Here is a 23,039-nt window from a genome sequence, read left to right as displayed (position 1 = left end):
TACACAAATCAAATTTAACAATTAAACAATTAACAACAAGAGTTTATTTATTTACACTTAAACTAGAATAAATTAGAATTTTACAATAGATTGTAAAAGCCAAATTTACAAAAGAATAAACATCAAAATGAACAGAACATAAGTCTATTTTTACTTAAATAATTAAGATGATACGGCCTAGCACATCAACATTGCAATGTAATAATAATGCACTATTGTGTGATAACGTAGAGATATGATGTACTGCAAAATATCATATACTGTATGATGAAACTGAAACAAGGAGTGTAGAAGCAGATTAAATTGAATGCAAAATAGACTAATCACCTATTTTTAACATAATTCATAATTATTTCAGTGCTGAAATTATTATTTCGTTTGATATAATTAGTATTGTATTGTTTTTTGTGTTAATTTTGAATTAAGTAAGATTGTAGACCTACTTTGAATTTGCAAAATATTATATTTTATATTTTATATAATATATATATATATATAATTATAAATCCAAAGGCAAATAACTGAAAAAATGACAATGCTGTGGGTATCAGTGGCTGAATCTCAATGGAGATACAAAAAAAAAAGAAGCGAAAAGCTAAATCAAAATGATAAAGTCAGCCAGCCAGAAAAGTTAGAGGTTTCGGGCAACACTAGCTCTTCATCAGTGCATATAATTATATATATATATATATATTATATTTAGTTGTGTGTAGTATTTTGCTGGGTTTGAACGAAAGCATATGTGTACCGCGCAGTATGGGATACTTTATTGTTCTTTTTATCTTTAAAATGTGTTTTTTTTTAAAATCAACTGCACAAACATTTATAAATATTTTTTAACTCATGTATTTTAGAGCTAATTATCACATTTACAAATAAAGATGGATTGGTGTTTGTTATTGTGTGGGTGGGCGTTACGTTAATGAGAAAAGCTAGCTGACCAATTGTGTACAATTATGTTTGTGCATGTTAAAAGTTTTATGTTCTCCAGCCAATCAGAGCAGGGCTCACAATCTATAAAAGTACGAGCATTTCAATGTTCATGTACCAGTTCAGTTTTCTGAATCAACAAAATGTTTAAACCTATGTCAGCTCGTCAACGTTCAAGTATTCCATGCGAGGCGTTAGTTTACTTTCCCGAAGAAGAAAGTTTAAGTATCGTTAAAACAAAATTGATCGTCGGTGATGTTTCGTCTGGAGCAGCAGTGGAGGTACTATGGGAGGGGAATTTGCTCCCTGCAGTCATCCGCAAACTGTCCAATAATCCCCATGAATTGCGTGAATTGGAAAGAAAATTGTTGAAGAGTGGGCAAGCCCAAGACACTGACGTGGATAGCGAAGAAGACTCTGATTGATAGTGATACCGATGACGACGAGCAACCGACAACGTCAAAGCGTGCGGCAATGCTAACAAAAACGTCGACACCGAAACCAAAACAGGCTGCAAAAAAACCGAAGGTCAAAGACGTAAGTTGATTAAAAAAAAGTTTATTCAATAATTTAACTCTGGGGTTGTTAACACACACACCCACACACATTTCAATGCCCATTTTTTTACTCTAAGACTTTAAACAAAATTTACGATTTATTTTATCTATTGTACGGTGGGCGTGTATTATCGCGAGTCCTCCTAACTAATCAATCATGATCAACTTTGTTTTTAAATAAAAGGCCTCCCGGCCTCTAGGGCCTATCTCCGGCAAAAAACTAATTAAAGTTAGTCTAAGTAAAGAAGCATATCGGCCTATTCCATTGGAGTGATGTTCCCTAACAACAACTACATTTTGGCATTAAAACGTATTTATAGGACTACAAACAGTCATAATATTAAACTAAATTTTACCTGTTTGCATAATGTCTTTTTTGAACGATGTAATGTTCTGCATAGCCTGCGACACAAGGTTTTCCCATTTTTTTTGGACATTTTGTTGGTCCCTGCCGGCAGTTGGATTTGTTTGTTTGACAGCAGCGGTAATCTCTTGCCAGGCTGTTGTTTTTTGTTGATAGGTTATTTTACTATCAAAAGCAGCTCTTAAAATATTTTTTCTTTTTCCATACTCGGCTACCAACACCTCCTTTTCTTCGTCCTTCCAATTAGGTTTTCGTTTAGTTGCTGCCATTTTTTTGTTGCCAGCAAAAGTTTTCATTGAATATGCAAATGAGGTTTGAATGAGGGAAAGTGATTGGATATTGGACACATTGTTTCTCTTTTTGATTGGACAATGGGAAACTCATGAATATTGATATATTTTTCCCTTAAGTGTTTTACTTAAAAGTAAGGGTTTCCCTTAGGTAAGTGAATCCCTTAACTCATTTGTGAATACCCCTTAAGTGTTTTCCTTTGTTAAGGGAATTCTTAAATTTTAAGGGTAAGTATTTCCCTTAGCCTAAGTGAGATTGGTGAATACGGCCACAGGTACCCAGGGTGTTTCTTCGCGGGGACGTAACAGGCGATGGTATGCATGTTGAAGAGTCAGATGTAGAAGAACCAGAACCTGAAGTACCCCCAGCAGTAGATGTGTTTGACAGTATTGCAGGAATGGAACGGCGACTACGTGAGTACATCGACACAAAACATAATGAAGCCCCTCCTTGGTTGGCCGACCTGACGCAAAATATAAAAAATATCGTCTCTGAACTGATCGCCCAGGAATTTTAAAATAACTGTGTCGCCTCCCCCGCAACTCTGTGGGTGACGACGTACTGCATAGAGATGCCGTTGCAGAAGTCAAAAGGTGGGCCACTTCTAAAAGAAATTTTTGCACTCGGACTTGTTAGAAAACTATTCACCAAGAATGAGATGCGAATGAGTAACGTTAATGGGAAAACAGGGCCATTGAGTCATCAAATCCTATACAATTCCATTGAATGAACAAACACGAACGTGGAAGCTTTGTGTGTTAGCGATCGACGAGGGATGCAGGTGTCTGCGAAGTCCCAGACCACGAGCACCACTCCAACCACGAGCACCGATGCAACAAATTCAAGAACCCCAACCTGCTGAACCATTCATCGATTTCTAATTATATCTCAAAACAAACGGCTCTTTTCCAAAAAAAACAAAAGAGATTTAAAGCATTTAAAATGGCAAACCCCACATAGAAACCAGTCACCTTCAAAACATACCACATTAAACTCTAAATAATAATTATTATTATAATAATAAATAACATGTTGTGTGAAATAACACACAACATAAAAGGCATACACAAATAAAAATTAATATAATATTGACAGATTGAATAATTTCAGGTAAATTTGACGTTTCAATCATTTTCGCAATGTTCAAGAATCTGACTTGATAATTATCAAATTAATTAAGAATTGGAATTACCATAGTTTTATTTTGATTAAATTTAAGCATGACCGTACAACATTTCTATTCCATTTTATGTTTTCAATCCCAGGTCTTATTATACTGTGTAGACGCGCTGTTCACGCTCTAGTGGTCACATAAACAACAAAATACATGAAACTGAACAACCGTACATGCAACACAACGCTGCAATCATGATAATAAATAATTTATATAGCGCACATATCCACTAAAAGTGCTCAATCATTGATATATTATTTTATGTACTTTTTAAGGCTTAGCATTTCTTAAGTTGTTTGAATAAAACTAATTTTCATATTTTAATGAATGGAATGTTGTATACTATACTTTTATATTGTATGTAAATATGATGAATGACTCGTTTTTTGTAAGTGTGTGGTTTGGCAAAATGTAATACTTTCAAATCTCTTTTGTCAATTTGTGGCTCTGAAAAGAGCCATTTGTTTTGAAAATGTTGGTCTTAAACTTCAGTATCCGGATCACGACAGCTATCACTTTATGAATATGTCGGATGTATCTGCCGCATAATTCAGGTGTCAATGTGGTTTTCCACCAATTTTCTATGCCATTGATAAGTTCCTGTTGATTTTTTGGTTTTGCATGTCGTCGAAGATTATTCTTCAGTTGATGCCAGACGTTTTCAATCGGGTTGAGATCTGGTGATTCGGGTTGAGTCTTCCACCAATTTATCCCATGTTCTTCCATATATCGTGTGGATAAATTACTTGTATGTTTAGGATCATTGTCTTGTTGGAAACTATGTGAATCAGGGAACATGTGACGACTATACGGTTGCAGCGTTAACATAAAACTCCGCATTCATGTTTCTCCCGAAAATTAGGAAATTGGTGGTACCTCTGAAACTGATTCCCCCCCAAACGTGAACCTTTACCGGGTGTTTAGCCTTTGGTTTAAGTTTTGGCTCCTCTCCTTTTTTGTAGAAGCACACCTTTCCATGCTGCTCCAGGTGAATGGAAGTCTCGTCAGTCCATATCACGTCTTCAAACATATCTCCATCCTCTAGCATTCGGGTACAAAATTCTAACCGCTTCACCTTATTTACATCGCTAATCATTTGGCAGTATTTTGGTCCGCTTTTCTTCCATCCTAACTTGTTTCGGCTTCTTCTTATTGTGGATGCCTAAACATTTAGATCAAATACGTCACGGAAGATACCCGATATTTGGTAGGAAGTTAACTCATCATCATCTCGGTAAAGGTCGTCAATGAAGTGAGCGTGCTCGATAGTGAATTTTGGTTTACGCCCTGATCGAATTCTTGCAGCCCATGAACCGGTTTCCTTGTAAGTTTTAATTATTCTCCCCACAGTGTGTCTCTCAACTTCCACCTACTCTTCTTCCCGGAGAACATCAACAATTCTTCTTTGGCGCATGCCCAGCTCGTTCAAACGGACAATCCGTTCTCTCAGATACAATGATAGTTGACCTTTCATTTTTGGGCAGTGAAATTTTTATTTAGAAACACAAAATTTATACCTGTCAAGAACCACGCCCAAATCTTATAAAGGAATTATCCAATCGACGACGTAAACAATCTGATTGGCTGATATCTCCTTCACGATGATGCATGATAAAAAATGGATACCAATTTTGCATATTTTAAATGAATGTTTAAATGTACATACATTTGGGTTTGTTTACATTATCTATTTTGCATTACAAATATACGTTTATAAATAAATATACGTCGGAAACGTTTAAAATATAGAGGTTTTTTTTTTTTGTTTTTTTTTTAGAAGTCTTTTCTGGATATCGCATCAATCATTCAGACACAGTTCAAAAACTTTGTAATATAATACATTAATATTATTTTTCATATTAGAATATAATAGAAGTTTCCATCAACTAAAGTATTTTCAATTTAAGTTTCCGTCATCAAAAACGAACGAATTTAATTGGCCATTCGCAAATAATGATGTAAATGTTATTGTTATTTTGACGTGTATTTTTTCATAAAAACTTTCGTTGGGTTTTTATGAATATAAATTTTACCTTGTAATTACTAAAATGACTAGAAATTAAATCTGGAAACTTTCCGTTTATACTGTAGAGTACTGTGGAGTGGAATGCGTTGATTGGTTGGGTCATACCATTTCCTAAGGTCAAAACCAACACGCTATGCATGCCGTAGAGTGTATAGAGTGAAATAGGCCTAAAAATTAGTTACTGTTTTGTTTATGACGGATTATATATTATACGTTGTTAATTATTAAAATTACTAGAGTAACTGGAAATGTCGCGTTGTAGGCCCTACTCAACAAGTACAATGAGCCAGTGGAATTGGCCGCCGAGAGCCGTTATCGCCTGATGAATAAACACGCAATGATTTGTGGCCTTGGACTAATACTCGATTAGGCTAATTTTAATGGAAAAATATATGCAATGCAATTTATACATCAAACCGAACAGAATATTTATTATTAAACCAATTCGACATTCGGTGTTTGGATTATTATTTCTAACATTTGGCCTTCTAAAATCATCAAATTCTCATCCTTTGTTTTGGTTTTTTTTTATGGATAACAATAGACAGAAGTAAACTTTGTTACATTACAGTGACAGGAGTGTTCTGGTTACATAATCATGGTCGCGTTCCTTAACACAAATTAAATAAACAACAACTATTCAAGCACGCACTGTTTCACGATCGTCAAGGACCGTGAATTCCACATTGTAGCAGGAAGTAGCTGACGTCATGGACCACACGCCGATTACAGGTCCGCGGCAATTACACACATTTTACACGCGTGACAAACGCGGTTTAGGGTACATGATTTGTAGTCAGTACTGTATTTCCATTATTTTACAACATTGTGAAAACGATCGATATTGAAGTATAGGATCTATGTCTTGCAGCTCGAGTGAAAACGAGAACGAACGAGAACAAACAAATAAAAAATGTAATAACAATACAAGATCAGTTTAAAAACAAAATTGAATATATTATTGTTTTACATATTTAAAACAATATTGAAAACAATACTAAACTCAATTTAATTTTATTAGCATTTATAAATATACATACGAATAAATAAAAAATTTAATAACAATACAAGATCAGTTTAAAAACAAGATTTAATATATTATTGTCTATTATTAAAGCGGTGTGATTGGCACTTGCCATTTACCGCTTCTCTAATGGCTTTTTGTTGAGTTGAAATTGAGCCAGGGTGTTGTAGTTCAACTTGGCGGAACATTGCGGTCATGCGATCAGGTGACAGTGTTTACGAATGATGGTATTTCCATTGATTTTTACCTTTGACCCAGTTAGATTAGATTCTCCTGTGCTCTGAACAGTAGTCAAATGCCGGGTAAATGATTTCGCGTTTGATGTACCTGATACTGCGCGATGATAATCTTCATTTGAAACTGGATGCGTACCGCCAACCAGCACCATTCCTGTTGGCCCGGGTTGTAGTCGTGGTTGTGCTACAATTGCTAACAGCGATCTGGTTGTAGATTGGTGTTGCGGTGGCTGTTGTTGATTTGGTGGGAGGGCGACGACTTCCGTTAGCTGGGGTGGCGAGGGCTGAGCTGGTTGTGGAGGAGTCATGGCTTCCTTCTGCTGGGATATCGAAATATGTGGTGGTTGTAGCGATGGTGGTGGTTGTGAGGTGACTGCATTCAATATATTCTCCAGCATTGTTTCCATAATTTGCTGCTTTTGAGTTAGCTGGTCGATTTTGTCAAGCAATTTTGACCTGTTAAAGAGATAATTTTTACTGGCGACACAAACAATCTTAAATACTGCGTTGCAAATAAGTCATAGTATTACTATTATAACAATCCAATTTGACTATTTTTTTGCTTTAAATTACAGTTTTTTCAAGTAAATATTTGTTTTCCTATCAAATTTTTGGTCAAAGTGGATAACTATTATGTGACATTAAAATGGCATGCAAAAACAAAATTTTAACATTTTTTTTTTAGGAGAACAATCATCTTGTACAAAATGCAAAATAATCAAAATGTACGTTTTTTGTAGGCAGGGGTCAATTTGTATTTTCTCCACAACAAGATAAAAGTACATGTATAAAAAAAAACTTACGGCGATTGCCCATCGCTTCGTAAAGGAAATAGTGTATGCTACTGTCATCATTGCTGCTACTAGAAGTTGCGTCTGGTGCAGATGTATCAGTGTCAGCACATGTAGCAGGTGCGTCAACATCAGCACATCTGGTTTTTTTTTAGCAGTGCTGCATTATCATCTAAAAAAAAAGCCCTCATTAATTACAATGTAAAAAATATATTATAATAGGAATTATTAGTTTATACGTACTCAAATGATGAAACATATCTCTGTTAAAATAAACTTAGTTAAACATTTTATAGCAGTTTCCTTCCTGTGTAGGATGGGATATCTGTATAATGAAATATTAATAATAAATATAGTTACAAATATGTGTAAAACACCTTCTCAACCAAGACGAGTTGTAAACAATCCTAATTAGCATCATGCATACTCGTGGTTTGAAATATTTGTTTACTTTCGCTAAGTGACGATTTTCCAGACGAAATGTAATCAAATTAATTCACCTGTTAACTACGTTTTTGGCTCGAATTTTTAACTTAAAGTGAATAACTTTGAAATGACAAATTTAAATTGTTTGTGTTTCAGGGGACAATACATCTTTAACTAACCCGAAATCAGCCACATTCTGAATTTCCATAGAAAATAAGTAAAAAAACAGTACATAGTTTCGTAGATCCAGGTTGTTCGTGAGTAATCAATCAACTCACGTGGTTTAGGAACATCAACCACCTCATCCTCGTTGTCCATGTACACTTTTTCAACAGGAACAACAGGCAGTGTCATCAGCCGTTGAACAATCATGTGAGTGCCAGGATCCGTCCAGTATGCGCGTTGTAAGCCCAAATCTTGGACCGAAAAACCACCTGCAATTATAAAAAAAAAAGCTGGAAAATTAGATTTCTGTATAAAAAATAATAATACAGGCAATGAAAATCCTAAACGACCTGCAATTATAACAAGAAAAGTGTTAATTTGGTGCAAATTTAATTTTCTCTTTAATCACAGGGACGGCCTGCAATTATGTGTTATTTTCTTGCAAATAGATTTTTCTGTTGAAAAAAAAATGTTTGTTAAAATATAATTTTCGTATCACCTACTTGTGTGAAATGAAAAAGGCAACCAGTTGGGTGCACTCTAGGAAAAACTGTCCTGAGAGATTGCCACAAAGATGACTTGTAGTTTGCAACTACCTTCCTTACAGTACGCGTTGCAATCCACTACCCAGACATAACGGCAAAGAGCAGGGGGACCTGTTTCTGCACTGCCCCAGACTTCACAAACGCGTTTATCGAAAGAGTTAGTAAAACAGATCTTTCACCACCTTGAAAGTGCCATCAATGTACCTGTAATGACACCAAGAAGAGAGACAAGACCACCTGTAATGAAAAAAATTTTTAGCTGAATTAAAGGATTCGTTTGTCATTACTTACCAAACTTTCGACCTTTGCTTTGGATGTCTTAGCGCAACAAAACCAGGGGGGATGTGTTCCTCATCCAATTCAAAAGAAAGATCTGTTGGTTGGTTTGGTTGAGTAAGTTTCCTCTTTAAATTTGCCTGCCGAAAAAGGTTACAGGGTTATGGTGGTAGTGACGGATGTAGTGCGAAATTTCCAATCCTATACACTCACTCAATATCTGTAACAAAATTTACATATTTAAAAAAAAAATTGCAATATTTGTAATACAACACAGAAGTTTATTTCAACGAATTTAAGCGTGGAGCGCATAAGAAGGTATATGACATTTGTTGAAGCAATGTAAAAAGCATGGAACGCGAGGGAGGATGTGTGTATTTGTTTAGGATTTGTATCTGCAGTTTAAAATTAAGAAAGTATTATAGACAATTAAGTTAATTATCTTCTGTACAATCTCAGCTGCCTCTTCTCACCCTAAAAACATGAACATGATTGTTATTGCGGTTGTTCTAACAAAAAAACATTGGGGTGGTTTTAATCCAAAGACATTGCATATTATTAATTCAGATATCCTATATTGAATTAATTTTTTTTAGCGCGCCTTGAGCACTCTTGTGTGGTATAGTTACTATTATTAGTTACAATTTGTGATGATTAATTGAAATTGGTAATTAAAATTTAACTTTATATAAATAAATGAACATCAGGTACATACAAATAAAAATTGAGTAATTGTTTGTAGGTTTGCATGCGAAAATGATTAAGATGTTAACTTTTGGTTAATCGTGCACATGACAGATCCGAATCTGTAAATATAACAATATTAATTAGTAAGTAATTTACGGCGATAATGTAATTGAATTAGGTCATCGCAAATTCGCCCAAGGGCAAGGTCGCCCCATCGCAAAGTCGCTCCTAAACGTTAAAATAGGCTAGTTTTTACAAGTGCGTAAAATTACACAAATGATATATTCTTGATAAATTTGAATACAAAATAACATAGAACGTGTAGGAATAATAAACAGGGGACAACCCACTATGTAGTACAGGTCACAGTACTGTACATCGATCGGCAACTCTCCCATCAGAACGCCCCACTGTGTAGTACAGGTCACAGTACTGTACATCGATCGGCAACTCTCCCATCAGAGAGGAAGCCCGATGTAATTACTGTACTCCACTGTCGCTTGCACTAAACAAATTTTACGATATATATCGGTCGCGTTCGAAATCGGTCGCATTGGTCACGATATGATCTAAATTATTTTTACTTTGGTCGATGAAAATTTAATAATAAAAATTTAATTGTTTTTATTTTTTATTTTACAGGTCTAAGCGAAAGATGTGTGCCTTAAAAAATGACTATGATAGAGTTGGGATTTTGAATTATGTTGCACAGTATTTTATTGTCTGCAGGTACTTTTGAGATTAACAACTTTCTTGGAGGACAGCACAGCATAGATGTTCTGAACTTTATCTTTGCTTTCAATACGGAAGTAGCCCTCGTCTTCATTATGCCTGAAACTCCCATGTGAACCTCATCTTCCTTTTCATAAAAACCATTTGTAATTATCGATTCTATAATCTTCTCTCCCTATCACCTTTCTCGAATTCTCTAGCCTCTTCTGGACATCACTCATCAGTAATAATTCTTTCTCTCGGTCTTTCTTTTGGTCTTTCGCTGCATCCTTAGTCCTAAATAATTTTGTCCCTAAATAGTTCTGCCCTTGATGTACCTTATTCAGTTTGAACATGGTCTTGGCAGATACTTGGCTGTAGATGCTGTACGAGACAATTGCTTTCTGACATCCCATACTGCAAATACTCTTTCCTCAGATATGTTATCGCTTCAACACGAACATGCTTCAGTGCGCAGGGCTTCAGATTGCTGATAATACTTGCCTTCAGAAAGATGATCTTTCAGTTGAGCTGTTTGTGTAAGGCATTTTTTCTTTATCAGTATCTACTGTATGTTCAGTGTCAGTTCGTTTTCCTTAATTTTTTTTTCTGTTTGTCTATGTATGGTGTCAAGGGGCACATTGAAATGAATTGATATTATGTCCCGCCAGTTCTTCAAATTGTCTGTCAACTGCAATTGTTCATTACAAATCTACATTTACTTCTTTTACCATATCATTAATACAATGTCAGTCCCCCCTGCTGTTCCTTCGATCCACAGTGTGTAAGTGTTCTCATTCATTACTAATTGCACCTCCACAAGATGACGTCCCGTCTTCGTTGTCCCATCATATTTCAGAGTTATTTCTTTGTTGTGTGTTTTTGAGGGCAATGCACCTTCTAGTTGACAGGGTGTTACCGTTTTTACAATTCATTGTATGGCAGGACCATGCCTACCCTCTGCTACCCCTAGATCCTGTAAATACATGGACGCTTCTTTTATGACATAATTTATTTTAGATCCCTTTCTGGTTGAAATAACAGTTGTTTCTTGATCTTGTAATTCGCAATTGTCGTTTTCTAAAACTGATATTGTTTTCTTTTGATCATTGACTGTCGCTAAGGATTATTTCAGTTGTTGAGTTAGCACAGCGATGTTTATCTGAGGGACTTTTTTTTCTGACCCGGTTTAGAGTACTTAACTTCTTCAGTTGATTTAATTGTACATCAACACATAAGAGCTCCGTTAATGTTCCGCAGTTTGCTTCCATTTCTTTGCTTGTGATTTTCAATGAGAAATGAAGGCATTTTTCCTTTTAATATTTTGTAATAACCTTTTTGATTACCAAATTACCAATTACCAATCACTTTGTACATATTTTTCAGCTTTAGCAATTTTTTACCCGCACGGTGCGCATTTAGCGCTAAAACATCTTTCCCCACATGAATTATGTTTTTCCAGCCTTTTCTATTAATTTTACCAACTTAAAAAAAATTTAGACTTAAAAATCACGTCATACAAGCACTTAAAATTGGACAATTCAATTTTTGTAGGGGTGTCTTTAAAAATATAGTATAAAAACATAATTTAAGTAGGAAATATTATTTACTATTTCTATAAAAGTCTAGCATACATACTAGCATAATCATATCACAAAATAATATTAATATTAATACAATATACTTGCAGGCAATTTTTATTTATCACAAAATTGCCTCTATGTGGATGATATTATGTGGATATTAGGCCACTTTACATTGTCTGTGCCTTCATCAATCATGATGGCTACGATGTTTTTAATAGGTTAATAGTCATAGATATCATATTTTTAGGTCTTTACATTATATTCAGGTTAGTTTTTTTTAATAAATAGTCGTCAAATGCACTCCACCTAGAACACGATTTTGTGCCATAACGGATTTCTACAATCCGCATTATTTATAGAATTTTCCTAAAAAAAAGCTATCATTAGAATTAAAAATATTATTTGAAAAAACAGATGTGGTTGTAAGATTTGTTTAATTATTGAGAAACATCGACAATATGCAAATCCTTGTTTATTCTATAAATTTATAATTCGCTATCATTTTTATAATTATAGAAAAAAACATACTAGCTTTTTTAGGTTAAAATATACTGTCCGTTTTCCAAAACAACAATAGACATTACACAATGAGTTTTGTTCGGATTATGAGCTTCTTATTTAAACTAGGTTTAATGTGCAGAAACTGCTTTTTTTAATAAAAAAATAAATGGTATGGGCCAAAAAAATCTTTATAATGTCCATTTTTTTCGCGAAGTACACACAAAGCAAAGAAAACAAATTTTAATAACTGCAGAATATTTTTAATTTTTAATCATTCATTGTTTTAATACAACTTTACTATAAAGTTCATCTACATGGTCATAAACATTATGACTACAGTATGGTTGAGCTATTGTTATAAAAACTACATGGTCATAAACTTGACTACAGTATATGGTTGAGCTACTGTTATAAAAACTACACGGTCATAAACTTTATGACTACAGTATATGGTTGAGCTATTGTTATATAAACTACATGGTCATAAACATTATGACTACAGTATATGGTTGAGCTATTGTTATATAAACTACATGGTCATAAACTTTATGACTACAGTATATGGTTGAGCTATTGTTATATAAACTACATGGTCATAAACTTTATGACTACAGTATATGATTGAGCTATTGTTATACAAACTACATGGTCATAAACATTATGACTACAGTATATGGTTGAGCTATTGTTATATAAACTACATGGTCATAAACTTTATGACTACAGTATATGGTTGAGCTATTGTTATATAAACTACATGGTCATAAACTTTATGACTACAGTATATTGTTGAGCTACTGTTATACAAACTAGATGGTCATAAACTTTATGACTACAGTATATGGTTGAGCTATTGTTATATAAACTACATGGTCATAAACTTGACTACAGTATATGGTTGAGCTACTGTTATATACAATTATGAAATTGGTTGAAAATTAAATATTTTTTTTAGATTCATTATACATGTAAAATTCCATTAATGTGCACCCTATTGTGACAACCAGTGAGTTGTAAAACTCCCTGCATTAACTTTCATTTAAAAAGTCATCTCTTAATTCTTTTAATTTAACAATAACATTGGTAGGCAATCTACTAGTTGGTGTTAAATTAAATATACTTATCACCTCCTCCTTCGATATTATTTCTCGCCATTCTTGTCCATCTTTTTCACACAGAACAAACCGGGAAGTATACGTTCCAGTGTACCACACTACTTCTACCTCATTGTTATTTATGCTGAATATTTTGCCTATCCGAGGCCATTCTGTGGGATATCTCCTTAAAGCTGTTGCTACCATAGCACCAACATCGAGTTGCTGTGGTGGCTTACGCTTCGAAAATTTACCAATGTGTACCTAGTAGTGTGGGAGAAAGCATAGAAAAGTCATAATCATTTTTCTTACAACCCTAAAAATATAGAATTTTCGTTGATGCATTTGCTTGATGCGATTATGAGATCATATCCCAAATATAAGCACTGCTTTAAACTATGTTGCATTACATGTTTCAAAGATGTAATTTTGAAAATCTATAATATCTTTATCATACCGGTCTTATTTCATTTTCATTATCCGAGTCACTAATGTCTGTCTCGTTTCCATCAGATTCCTCCCTCATAGGGCTTGCATTGTTGTCATTAAAAATGATGTCATGGAGCAAAAATCGCTGTTCATTTCCTAAAAAAAAAGAGTACGCATTAGTTTTAAAAAGTAAATAATATACATTCATACAAAATATCATGATATATTTATGCTGAGGTGTTTGTTGCATAAAAGCTGGGCCAATACATTGCGCACCATGCTAATCAGATGCTGATTGATTGATTTTATCTTATGAATTAATCAGGAGGCATGTTTCTCCAGTGTACTCCACTAGATATCGTTCATGTTATTTGATAATTTTAGGTTCTCACATAAAATTATCAGTGGAAGCATGCATTGGTGAATGTGACCCAACATAGTTGTGTGGAGTAAAGAGTTGAATTTTGGTATAGCTGCTGAATCTATACTAAAATCAAAATTCTCTTGTAAACCAAAAAATATATGTGTAAAATGGTGAAACATCACACATGCAATGTAGTACAGTACATACCTTCTGTGATCTCTTCTATATTATTTAAAAATTCCTCCCACCAGTCACGTTCTTCTATTCGCAAAAAATTTGCAACAGACGCCAGACTTTTTTTTAACTTTGGTATATCTGCATTACTAAAATCAGGAGTACACAACACTGGTATATCAGCAGGGCTTTCCTTGAGCAAATATGGAAGTGTGTCCATTTCTCTTGCACATTCACACCAAGTACAATCCGTTGACCAGTTCTTATAGGACATGATGCATTTTCCGGTTTGAGCCAAAACAAACTTAAACTGGTGTGGTTTGCTGTGGTAACGTATGTCTTGCATGTATGGTACTAACCAGTTCTTAATGTCATGCAGATAGGAAATGATACTTGATGTAATCGGCAACTTTTTGTACGAGTTTTCAACAGCACTTCGAAGATGATCAAGTGTAGATGCTCTATATTTGTTCAGGTATTTGGCCACACATGAAAATAATTGGTCAATATCCTCGTGAGTGTGACCCACCATTAAAAACCCAATCTTTATCTGAAAGAGTAAAAGAAGTAATGATTTAAAATTAAAACTTTTCAAAGCAAAATAAAAAAAATACATTTTTAGTATATTTCCATTTTTTCCTCAGGCCTAAAAAAAAAAATTGTTTGTTTGCTGTCAAGTTTTTTTATTTTGGTAGGGGGGCGGGTGGAAAAATTTTTTTTTTTTTTTTTTTTTAATGTTAATTTTTCTGTTAATTGCTCGCGAATTTGAGAGTAACAAAACACACTGAATAAAACAACGAGCTCAAACATCTATTCATAATTTGTTTCACACTTTAATTCTGTTTTGGGCGCGTTAGGCCCCGTGTCTAAACTAGCCTAGGCTAGGCCTACTACTACACAGTAGGTCGTTGTTAGCAGGCCTAATTAAATATTTTAATTTTTAGAAGTTAGTGTACCGTATATTTCGGTGTATAAGTCGCACCTGTGTATAATAAGACGCACCCGACCCCTAACTGAGAGTAAAATATCGGTATTTTGTATATCGTCGATGTATAAGACGGCCGCGCCCAGTAGCCTCAACAAGAAGGGAAGTCCCCCATTCCGTTAGTTCTTTCTAACTTGTTATGAATGAGTTTCGCACCCGCAATATCGAGTGCATGACCACACGTGTGTGTGGGCTAGCCTCGCTCGATCCTTTTATCGAGAGGCGCACGTTTTCACGGACAATCGTATTCGATTAGTATCTATGTATCCTGAAGTGTGTACGCTAGGTCTATGCTATAATCAACTGGAGAATATACTAGTCGAATACTGTGTAAACAATGTGGTTGCCAAGAAGGGCTCGCTCGCGCTGGGGGTACGACGGTCGTGCGTATAACTATATAATACTATTCCAATCGTAAACGTCGTTTTCAAATGAAATTTTATCGGAGCGCCTAAATCTTTTCATCATATTTAGTACAAAATCACGCTAAAATGCCTTGAAAACTAGCAGGTTGCTGTTACGCTAGTACACTGTAGCTAGGCTAGGCCTACTCTTTAGACTTTAGTAATACTAATAGGCCTTACCTTAAAAAGCCCAGGCCTAGCCAACGAGGTGGCGATATCTGTGTGTTGAGGCATTTATGTTCGGTGTATAAGACGCACCCTTAATTTAGAGGTTAAATTTGCGTGTCAAAAGTGCGATTATACACCGAAATATACGCTACGTTATTATTTTTATTGTTTCATCCTCGCACACTCGATTTTTACACCTTTTCGGCCAAAAAAAATTATAAAAAAAAATTTTTTTTTTAAAGCGCCCTCAACGTAAAAAAAAAACTTTTTCTTATTTCCGCCCCAAATTTTTGGCGAAATTAGGGGCGGCGGATGACAGCAAACAAACTATTTTTTTTTTTTGGCCTCATCTATTTAGACTAGAATGTTATTGAATATTTTATGTCTTAATAGATAATTACCAATAGTAAATTAATTAATGTCCTATTAGGCTGGTGGAAATCACCCAACACAGGGGATATTTTGTGGTGAACGAGAACAGGGTAAATGAATGATGAACTGGGTTCTTTAAAGTGCACTGTGTATACTGTTTTATTATTTATATATCATTTATAAATGTATAGTCATTTACCTTTCGAAAAATCTTTAACTCTACAAGAAGAGCACATAGGGCAAAAACAAATCTGTTTTTATTTTTATCCTTTCCGCTATTGTCCAACTGCAGATATAAGACTGGTGGTAGAGGTTGTATCTCTGACAGCACCGTCAGTATAATGTTGCAGGTTAGGTTTGAGTCATGTGGAAACTGCTTTAGGTCAATGAAGCAGTGCCCATGTCGCCCATGTACCAGAACACCAGTTACATGTGTGGCTAGTTTCCACATCTTCGACGTTTCTTTTGATTCGCAAGCAAAAGATGGTAAATCAGTCTTGCTTTGGTCCATTCCATCGATAATTATTGACAAATACTTGTTGGGATTCTGTCTTGCTTTCTGCATATGTTTATAGTACTTTCGACGTTCAATACTGAAAAATTAAAATCATATGTTTATAGTTTTATTTTGCATTTAATAATAAATTTTTGTTTTGTTTAGTTATATGTTATCTATTAGCCGAAGACAAGATGAGACAATGCTTTACTTCTAATCTATTAAAATTATTGATTAAATGTAGAGGTTTTTTGTATAATAATGATTTTGTTTATCTTTTCTCTTTTTTTGTTTACAACCACTTTTATTCATTCATTGTTCATACACAATAATTATTTTCATTTTCTACCATTTTTCCCCGTTATTTTCTGTTTTATTTCAATCACTCTTAATTTTATTAAGTTAGAATTATTTTTAAAAACACTAATAATACTATAGAGGAGGTATACAGTGGAAGCAATAATTATTTTTCCTATCTATGGTAATACCGGGTATACAAGTTCAACAGAATTTCTTGTTGAAAGGTTTAAACTACTGGTTTTGTACACAAAATAGGTAGGCATACTTACTTTTGTTTTCGTAAATGCTTCTCTCTCTTCATCATTAGTATTTGCCGTTTTTGCTTTTGATTTGTCTTGTGCAGCTCAAATTTAATTCTGGTGCATTTGCTGCATTTTGCAAAACGATTTTCCTATTAAATAAAATTGAAAAAATACAGCACGTAAAAATATAAAATTAAACAAATTTTGCATTCAATATAGTGAATGTAGGGAAGGAGTTGTGAGGCCCATCATACATGCATCTGGATTGTACAGTATGTTTTTCCAGTATTTTATTATGAATGAAAATTGAACCTACAGGACTTTCTGCATAACATTGAAAATACGTTAAAAAATACTTCAGTCAATGAAGATGACATGGATTTTGTCCATTGGTACAAACCATAATAAGTGTAAAAACGTAAACATACCTCAGGTATTACAATATGCTTGAATTCAACACACCAAAACTTGTAGAATGTCGCTAATGCACACACATCTTCATTTCTTAGCTCAAACTCATCTTTCATATGCATGTACACATCATGTTTGGTAAGCGTTGATGGTAGATGGATTTGTCCATTAGTTGGCATTTGATCACCGTATTCATTACAAAATTTAATAAACCAAGCCCGACACTGTTGAGTTGAATTGCTATATACCATCTTTCTGGTGAAGTTGGGTGGTAAAAGATAACAGCATCCTTCTAAAAAGAAATAAAATGTAAACTTCAAATATTAGGAATTTCAAATACTGTACTATTTTATTATTGTTTGGTTTAATCCATTGATTAATGACTTATGATCATTTTGCATTATCTTTCTAACATAGTGTTAAGCATATTAATTTTATTGTGTAAAAATAATTAAACAATAATCAAATGCATTCTATTCATTTAAAAAAAAGTTATTCTCCACTCCTCGTCAGATCCTGCCTATGTCCCTGTATAATACGACTATAAGTATAATGGAAAGTAATCTTCACACAGTCACAGTAATCTTTCCGTTTCAGCAACATTTAAACACATACATTAAAAGTAATATTAACAGCATGTAAAATTAAATAATGTAAAATGTACTGTAAAACTAAACAATTAATTACCAATAGCTTGCTTCCTTATTTTGTAAAAAGTTGACCGGCCAATACCATTTACTAACATCCATGCTTTTGCACAAACTTTGTTAGCACCAACTAGTAGACAGATTTTGGTGGCACCTCCGGATGTGCTGAGATGTTCATTGAAATATTTTAAGGATCCAACAGCGTTGTTCATATTCGGTCATTGCTTGAAAAGCTTCCCTTGTTTGTTTTATTTCTCTAAAATTTAGCATACCAATGCACATTAATGCACAACAGCAGGTCAAATACAAGTTGTGTATTGGCTGTAGGTGATTCCTTTTCCTTTTTTCTACAGAAAGAATAAACTTACATTATCCATTGGCAAAAAAAACAAACAAACAAAATAACAATTATATGGTACCAATTGCGGAAAATGTGATCAGTCAATACGGTTTCAGAAGTTTTGGAGGTTACGTAAAACTAGGTGACTAATTCGCATTAATATATAGATACTTTTAATTCTTTGACAAACAATTTTTTTTTCGGTTCAGATAATTCAATTTCAATTTTCGAGTGTTCAATTACAGGTTGTGCAGGTGCCTTGTTCATTAGACAGTCGTACCTATTTACATACCATACAGACATAACATTAGAACCTGACCATAGAATCAGACACAAATGGAAACAACCAGCAATGTCCATATCTTTTAGGTACAGCACAACCATCAACATCAAGTACTATTTAATAAAAGTAGTTTTAAAAATTAATGACATATCAAACTTACCACTACGCTTACTTGTGTGATTAGAGATTTTAATCTCATCATCACTTGATCCAGATGAATTAAGGTAATTAGTTTCTACAGTCTCTAGGCCTCCTGTATTTCTCTTGCAGGCTAAATAAAAATATAGTAGTTTAATATTTATAGCAGCCTATGCAACATACATGTACAGTAATTCTTCATTTGGGGTAACTGGTGATTGATAGCAGACATTTTCAAATTTTGGATAGTGGAAGATAATATTTTGATCCAGGAGCTATAGGCTTTATGGGAGGTTATTACCATTTATCCTTTTTTTTTCACCATTATTCTCATCGTTATTAATAATGAGGTTTTTGTTGTATTTTGTTATTTCTGAAGAATGCACCTTTGTAATTATTAAGTATGCTAATGATTTAAAGGTGTAGTAGGGAAGTAAATCTAAATAAATAAACTAGCCTCTATAGAGGATACTAATATCTACTGGCTAGTAGTAGTAGTAGTAGTAGTAGTAGTAGTATTAGGCTGGCTGCTTAAAAGGTAATTCCCTATCCAAGCCTAGATGAAGTTTTGTATAAAGTTGGTAGGAGCCCTACTAAGAAAGGTTAGCAAAAGCTCATGGTTAATGTTATTGCTACTGACCTGCTGATATGTCATCATCGGAAGTATCAAACATCGGAAGTATCGACATCTGTTGTAGAAACCTCCCATGCTTTTCTCTCTGCTGCTGGAGGAACTTTGGTAGTTGTTACTAGACAAACAGAGTCTATGTTGTAATCAGAAAATGTGCAATTTAAACTATTATCATAGAAATAATTAGATACATTTATTGTTTAAAAGGGACTGCTAATTTCAATTTTTTATTTTATGATTCCAGATCAATTATTTATTTTACATATCAAAATAATTTCTTTTTTTTCCAGTAAAAAACCCCTGCCAAGGGGACATTATTTTGTTCCTGAAGCCTTAATAGGGGTTATACTGAACGTAACTAGAGGTGGTCCAGTGAAATAGAAAACGTTAACAATGCAAACTTTTTTGTTAAGAACAATCTCAACGCACACAATTGTGTTATAAGTACGGAAAGGTAAATCAAAACAAAAAAAACTATACTCAACGATAAATGTCCCAATCGAATACGACATTGCTACCTCCCAGATCGGGCCCATAAAAACATAGGGATAGGCCTAGAGGCGGCCTCTACTCTAACCTAGTAAATAACTACATAACATGTCATTGTATTGTTAAAGTTACTGACCTGCTGACTCTGTCGGTATGTCATCATCAGAAGTATTGACATCTGTTGTAGAAACCTCCCATGCTTTTCTCTTTGCTGCTGGAGGAACTTCGGTAGTCGAAATCCCAGTAGGTGACCCTTCTGTATCATCAACAGCAGAACATCCATTATTGATTGATTGAATTGAACCGTTCCCACGTACAATTAGGCCTACTTCATCATCTTCACTTGAAGAATAGTAAAGCATACGCTCAGTTGGATAAGCAGTGCTGTGTGTTGTTGTTACTTGACAAACAGATTCTGTATCGTAATCAGAAAATTTGCAATTTGATTAAATTATTATCATACATAATTAATTAGACTAGATGGCACGCTCGCTTCGCTTGCGTACCATCTAGGGGTGCTCACAGATGGTTCTCGAATACAGTAGAATCCACGGACGGGGACTTTTTTGGGACACTAAACAAAAACGGAAGTGTCCCCCTAATTGGGGTATTCAGAAATAGAGACAACAAAACCAATACTGGATTCCATAAAGGACAATTAATTTATGTGGATTAAAGAAATTAGGGAGAAATGGAAATGTATGTACGGGAATTGGGCGGCGGCACGTGGTGGTGGTGATGGAACCGCAGTAATAAAGTTGATTGTATTTATATATTATAAGAACCAAACTAAATAAATAGACCTAGACATTCTGCGAAATGGAAATCGGAAATTCAAGCTCCTATTCAGTGAAAAATTAAACTGTAGTCTACCTAAATATTTAGGGCAAATCATCGGTTGTGGTGTTGAACTTCCTGTAAACATTTGTGTGAACCAAACTGGGTCGAATTTCTGTCATGAGTACTGATTTGTTGGCCTGTGATTTATGACGCCTAAGGGATCTATCTAGACTTATTTTTTAGAATAATGTACGTACCTGTCAGATACAATTGTCTTGTGTCGTATAATAAATAAGTACTGTAATAGTTACTGAAGTTACTATTACAATCTCGTCAATGAAAACACGAAAATGTATATGCACTTACTTATGAAAACGTATACAGTATTATACTCAGTTATTGAAACAGTAGGTTTAAAAAAGTTTCGTTTGTCTGTAAAATGATGTAATCAAGCTGTTTACATGAGTCTTAATTTATAAGCACATCAATAATAAAATAGTTTATCTATCCTGTTATTGGCGAGATTATGGTCGCTGTTGAATGAAATAAAGCCAATCGGTATCATATTTGTACAGAAACGTTTTCGCGGCCGAAGGGTGTAACCTAAATTCGTTGTATTATCGTCAAGAACTAACTGTAACTAAACTTACATAGAAAGTAGGGTATCATAAATTTGGCCTTAGCACTCGGGGGAGTGGCTAAGATGAAGTCCGTGGGACTACTAAATATAAATTGTAATGAACCTCGAGGGACATAAATAGGAATATTTCATGTTTCATTATCAATGTATAATAAATGGAAACTGTTTACCGATTCAAATAATAGAAATTGGTTTTTAACATTTTCCGAACCTATTGCAAGTTTATTCTCAAAGGGCCCATATATTTACCTACCGTATGTGTTAAACCAAGGGCTCATAAATTTACCTACAGTACTTGTGTTAAACCAAACTGGATGTTCCATTCATCGCAAATCAATACATTTGTATAATCGTATATTAAATCTATCAAAATAGTATTTTTTAAAGAAAATCGGCCTGTCTTCAACATTATGATGGTGTACTCTAGCAATCTATCAAAATAGTATTTTTAAAAGAAAATCGGCCTGTCTTCAACATTATGATGGTGTACTCTAGCTGTTCAACCGGTTTTCAGCTATTAAAAACAATTATCGTAGGAGGAGATAGAAAAATGCGAAGCCTCCTCGCATTTTTTTGGCGGGTATTTTTCAAGATGGACATCCATTAGACAGTGTATACCACGATCGGAAAACACCCCTATTTGGGGCAAATCTTTGAACCTAAATTCGTTTTAATCGTCAATAACTAATTATCTAACTCAATTTAATTAGTAAACAGGGTTACATCAGGCGGTTAAAATCAGTACCGAAAGTACGAACCAACTTTACATACCATCGAGTGAAAATTCTAGAAGTAAGGCGCGATTTACCGAATTTTGCCCTTACGTAAATTTATATATAGATATTAAATCAAGAATGATTCCACCGAAATTTTGAGTTAAAATAACGATAGTGAAGCATATGAATAGGCAAACTGCCTAAAAATTGACATGTTTTGAGAAACTATTCTCATCTTCCACCAGAACAGAAAACAACGCCTAGGCTTAAGATTACTTATATACCAATAGGACAGGTTGTATGTAAATGAGGAAGTAATTAGCATGATAAAACAACAAGGAATGTAGGCAACAAACAATCATATGGCAAGCGTGATGCCTATTCATCAAATGCCTCACTATCGTTATTTTAAATAATTAATTATATGCCACACATGGTAAAATATTATTGTAAATGTGTATGTTTGATCTTTTCTTTGGGACACCCTTTCCCACAAACAAGTGGATATAGGCCTATTAAGGGGGCCGGCACACATTTTGAGTGTACCTGGCAAATGGTTGATTACCCCTATATTAAGTTTTTTCTATCCCAAACACAGTACAGTACTACATACTAAAATTTCCATAGGAATAGGCCTAGGCTAGAG

The 23,039-nt window shown here is 34.2% G+C and overlaps 1 protein-coding gene across 1 annotated transcript; it reads right to left on the bottom strand.

The window, feature by feature from the left end:
* Positions 1–13,240: 13,240 nt before the first annotated feature.
* LOC140046584 (uncharacterized) lies at positions 13,241–18,588 on the bottom strand. The gene is made up of 7 exons (XM_072091278.1): positions 18,417–18,588; positions 17,747–18,021; positions 17,346–17,467; positions 16,480–16,873; positions 14,385–14,901; positions 13,842–13,969; positions 13,241–13,648 (listed from the first exon to the last, which is right to left on the bottom strand). Exons 1-7 carry the CDS (start codon positions 18,586–18,588, stop codon positions 13,319–13,321), a joined length of 1,938 nt encoding a protein of 645 aa, XP_071947379.1. The 3' UTR covers positions 13,241–13,318.
* Between the last annotated feature and the right edge of the window lie 4,451 nt (positions 18,589–23,039).

This window comes from Antedon mediterranea, chromosome 4, assembly GCF_964355755.1.
Source record: "Antedon mediterranea chromosome 4, ecAntMedi1.1, whole genome shotgun sequence".
In the NCBI taxonomy this organism is placed as follows: Eukaryota; Metazoa; Echinodermata; class Crinoidea; order Comatulida; family Antedonidae; genus Antedon; species Antedon mediterranea.
Note: the sequence above shows the minus strand (reverse complement) of the source record. Positions and strands in the feature narration are given on the sequence as shown.

Bases quoted from the DNA above. Each gene is read 5' to 3' on its own strand.
- LOC140046584 (XM_072091278.1), bottom strand. From the start codon at position 18,588: ATGAACAACGCTGTTGGATCCTTAAAATATTTCAATGAACATCTCAGC. The intron at 16,874-17,345 runs GTAAGTATGCCT...TTAATTTTTCAG, and splicing joins AAGCATTTACGAAAACAAAA to TATTGAACGTCGAAAGTACT. The intron at 14,902-16,479 runs GTAAATGACTAT...TTACTCTTTCAG, and splicing joins AGTTAAAGATTTTTCGAAAG to ATAAAGATTGGGTTTTTAAT.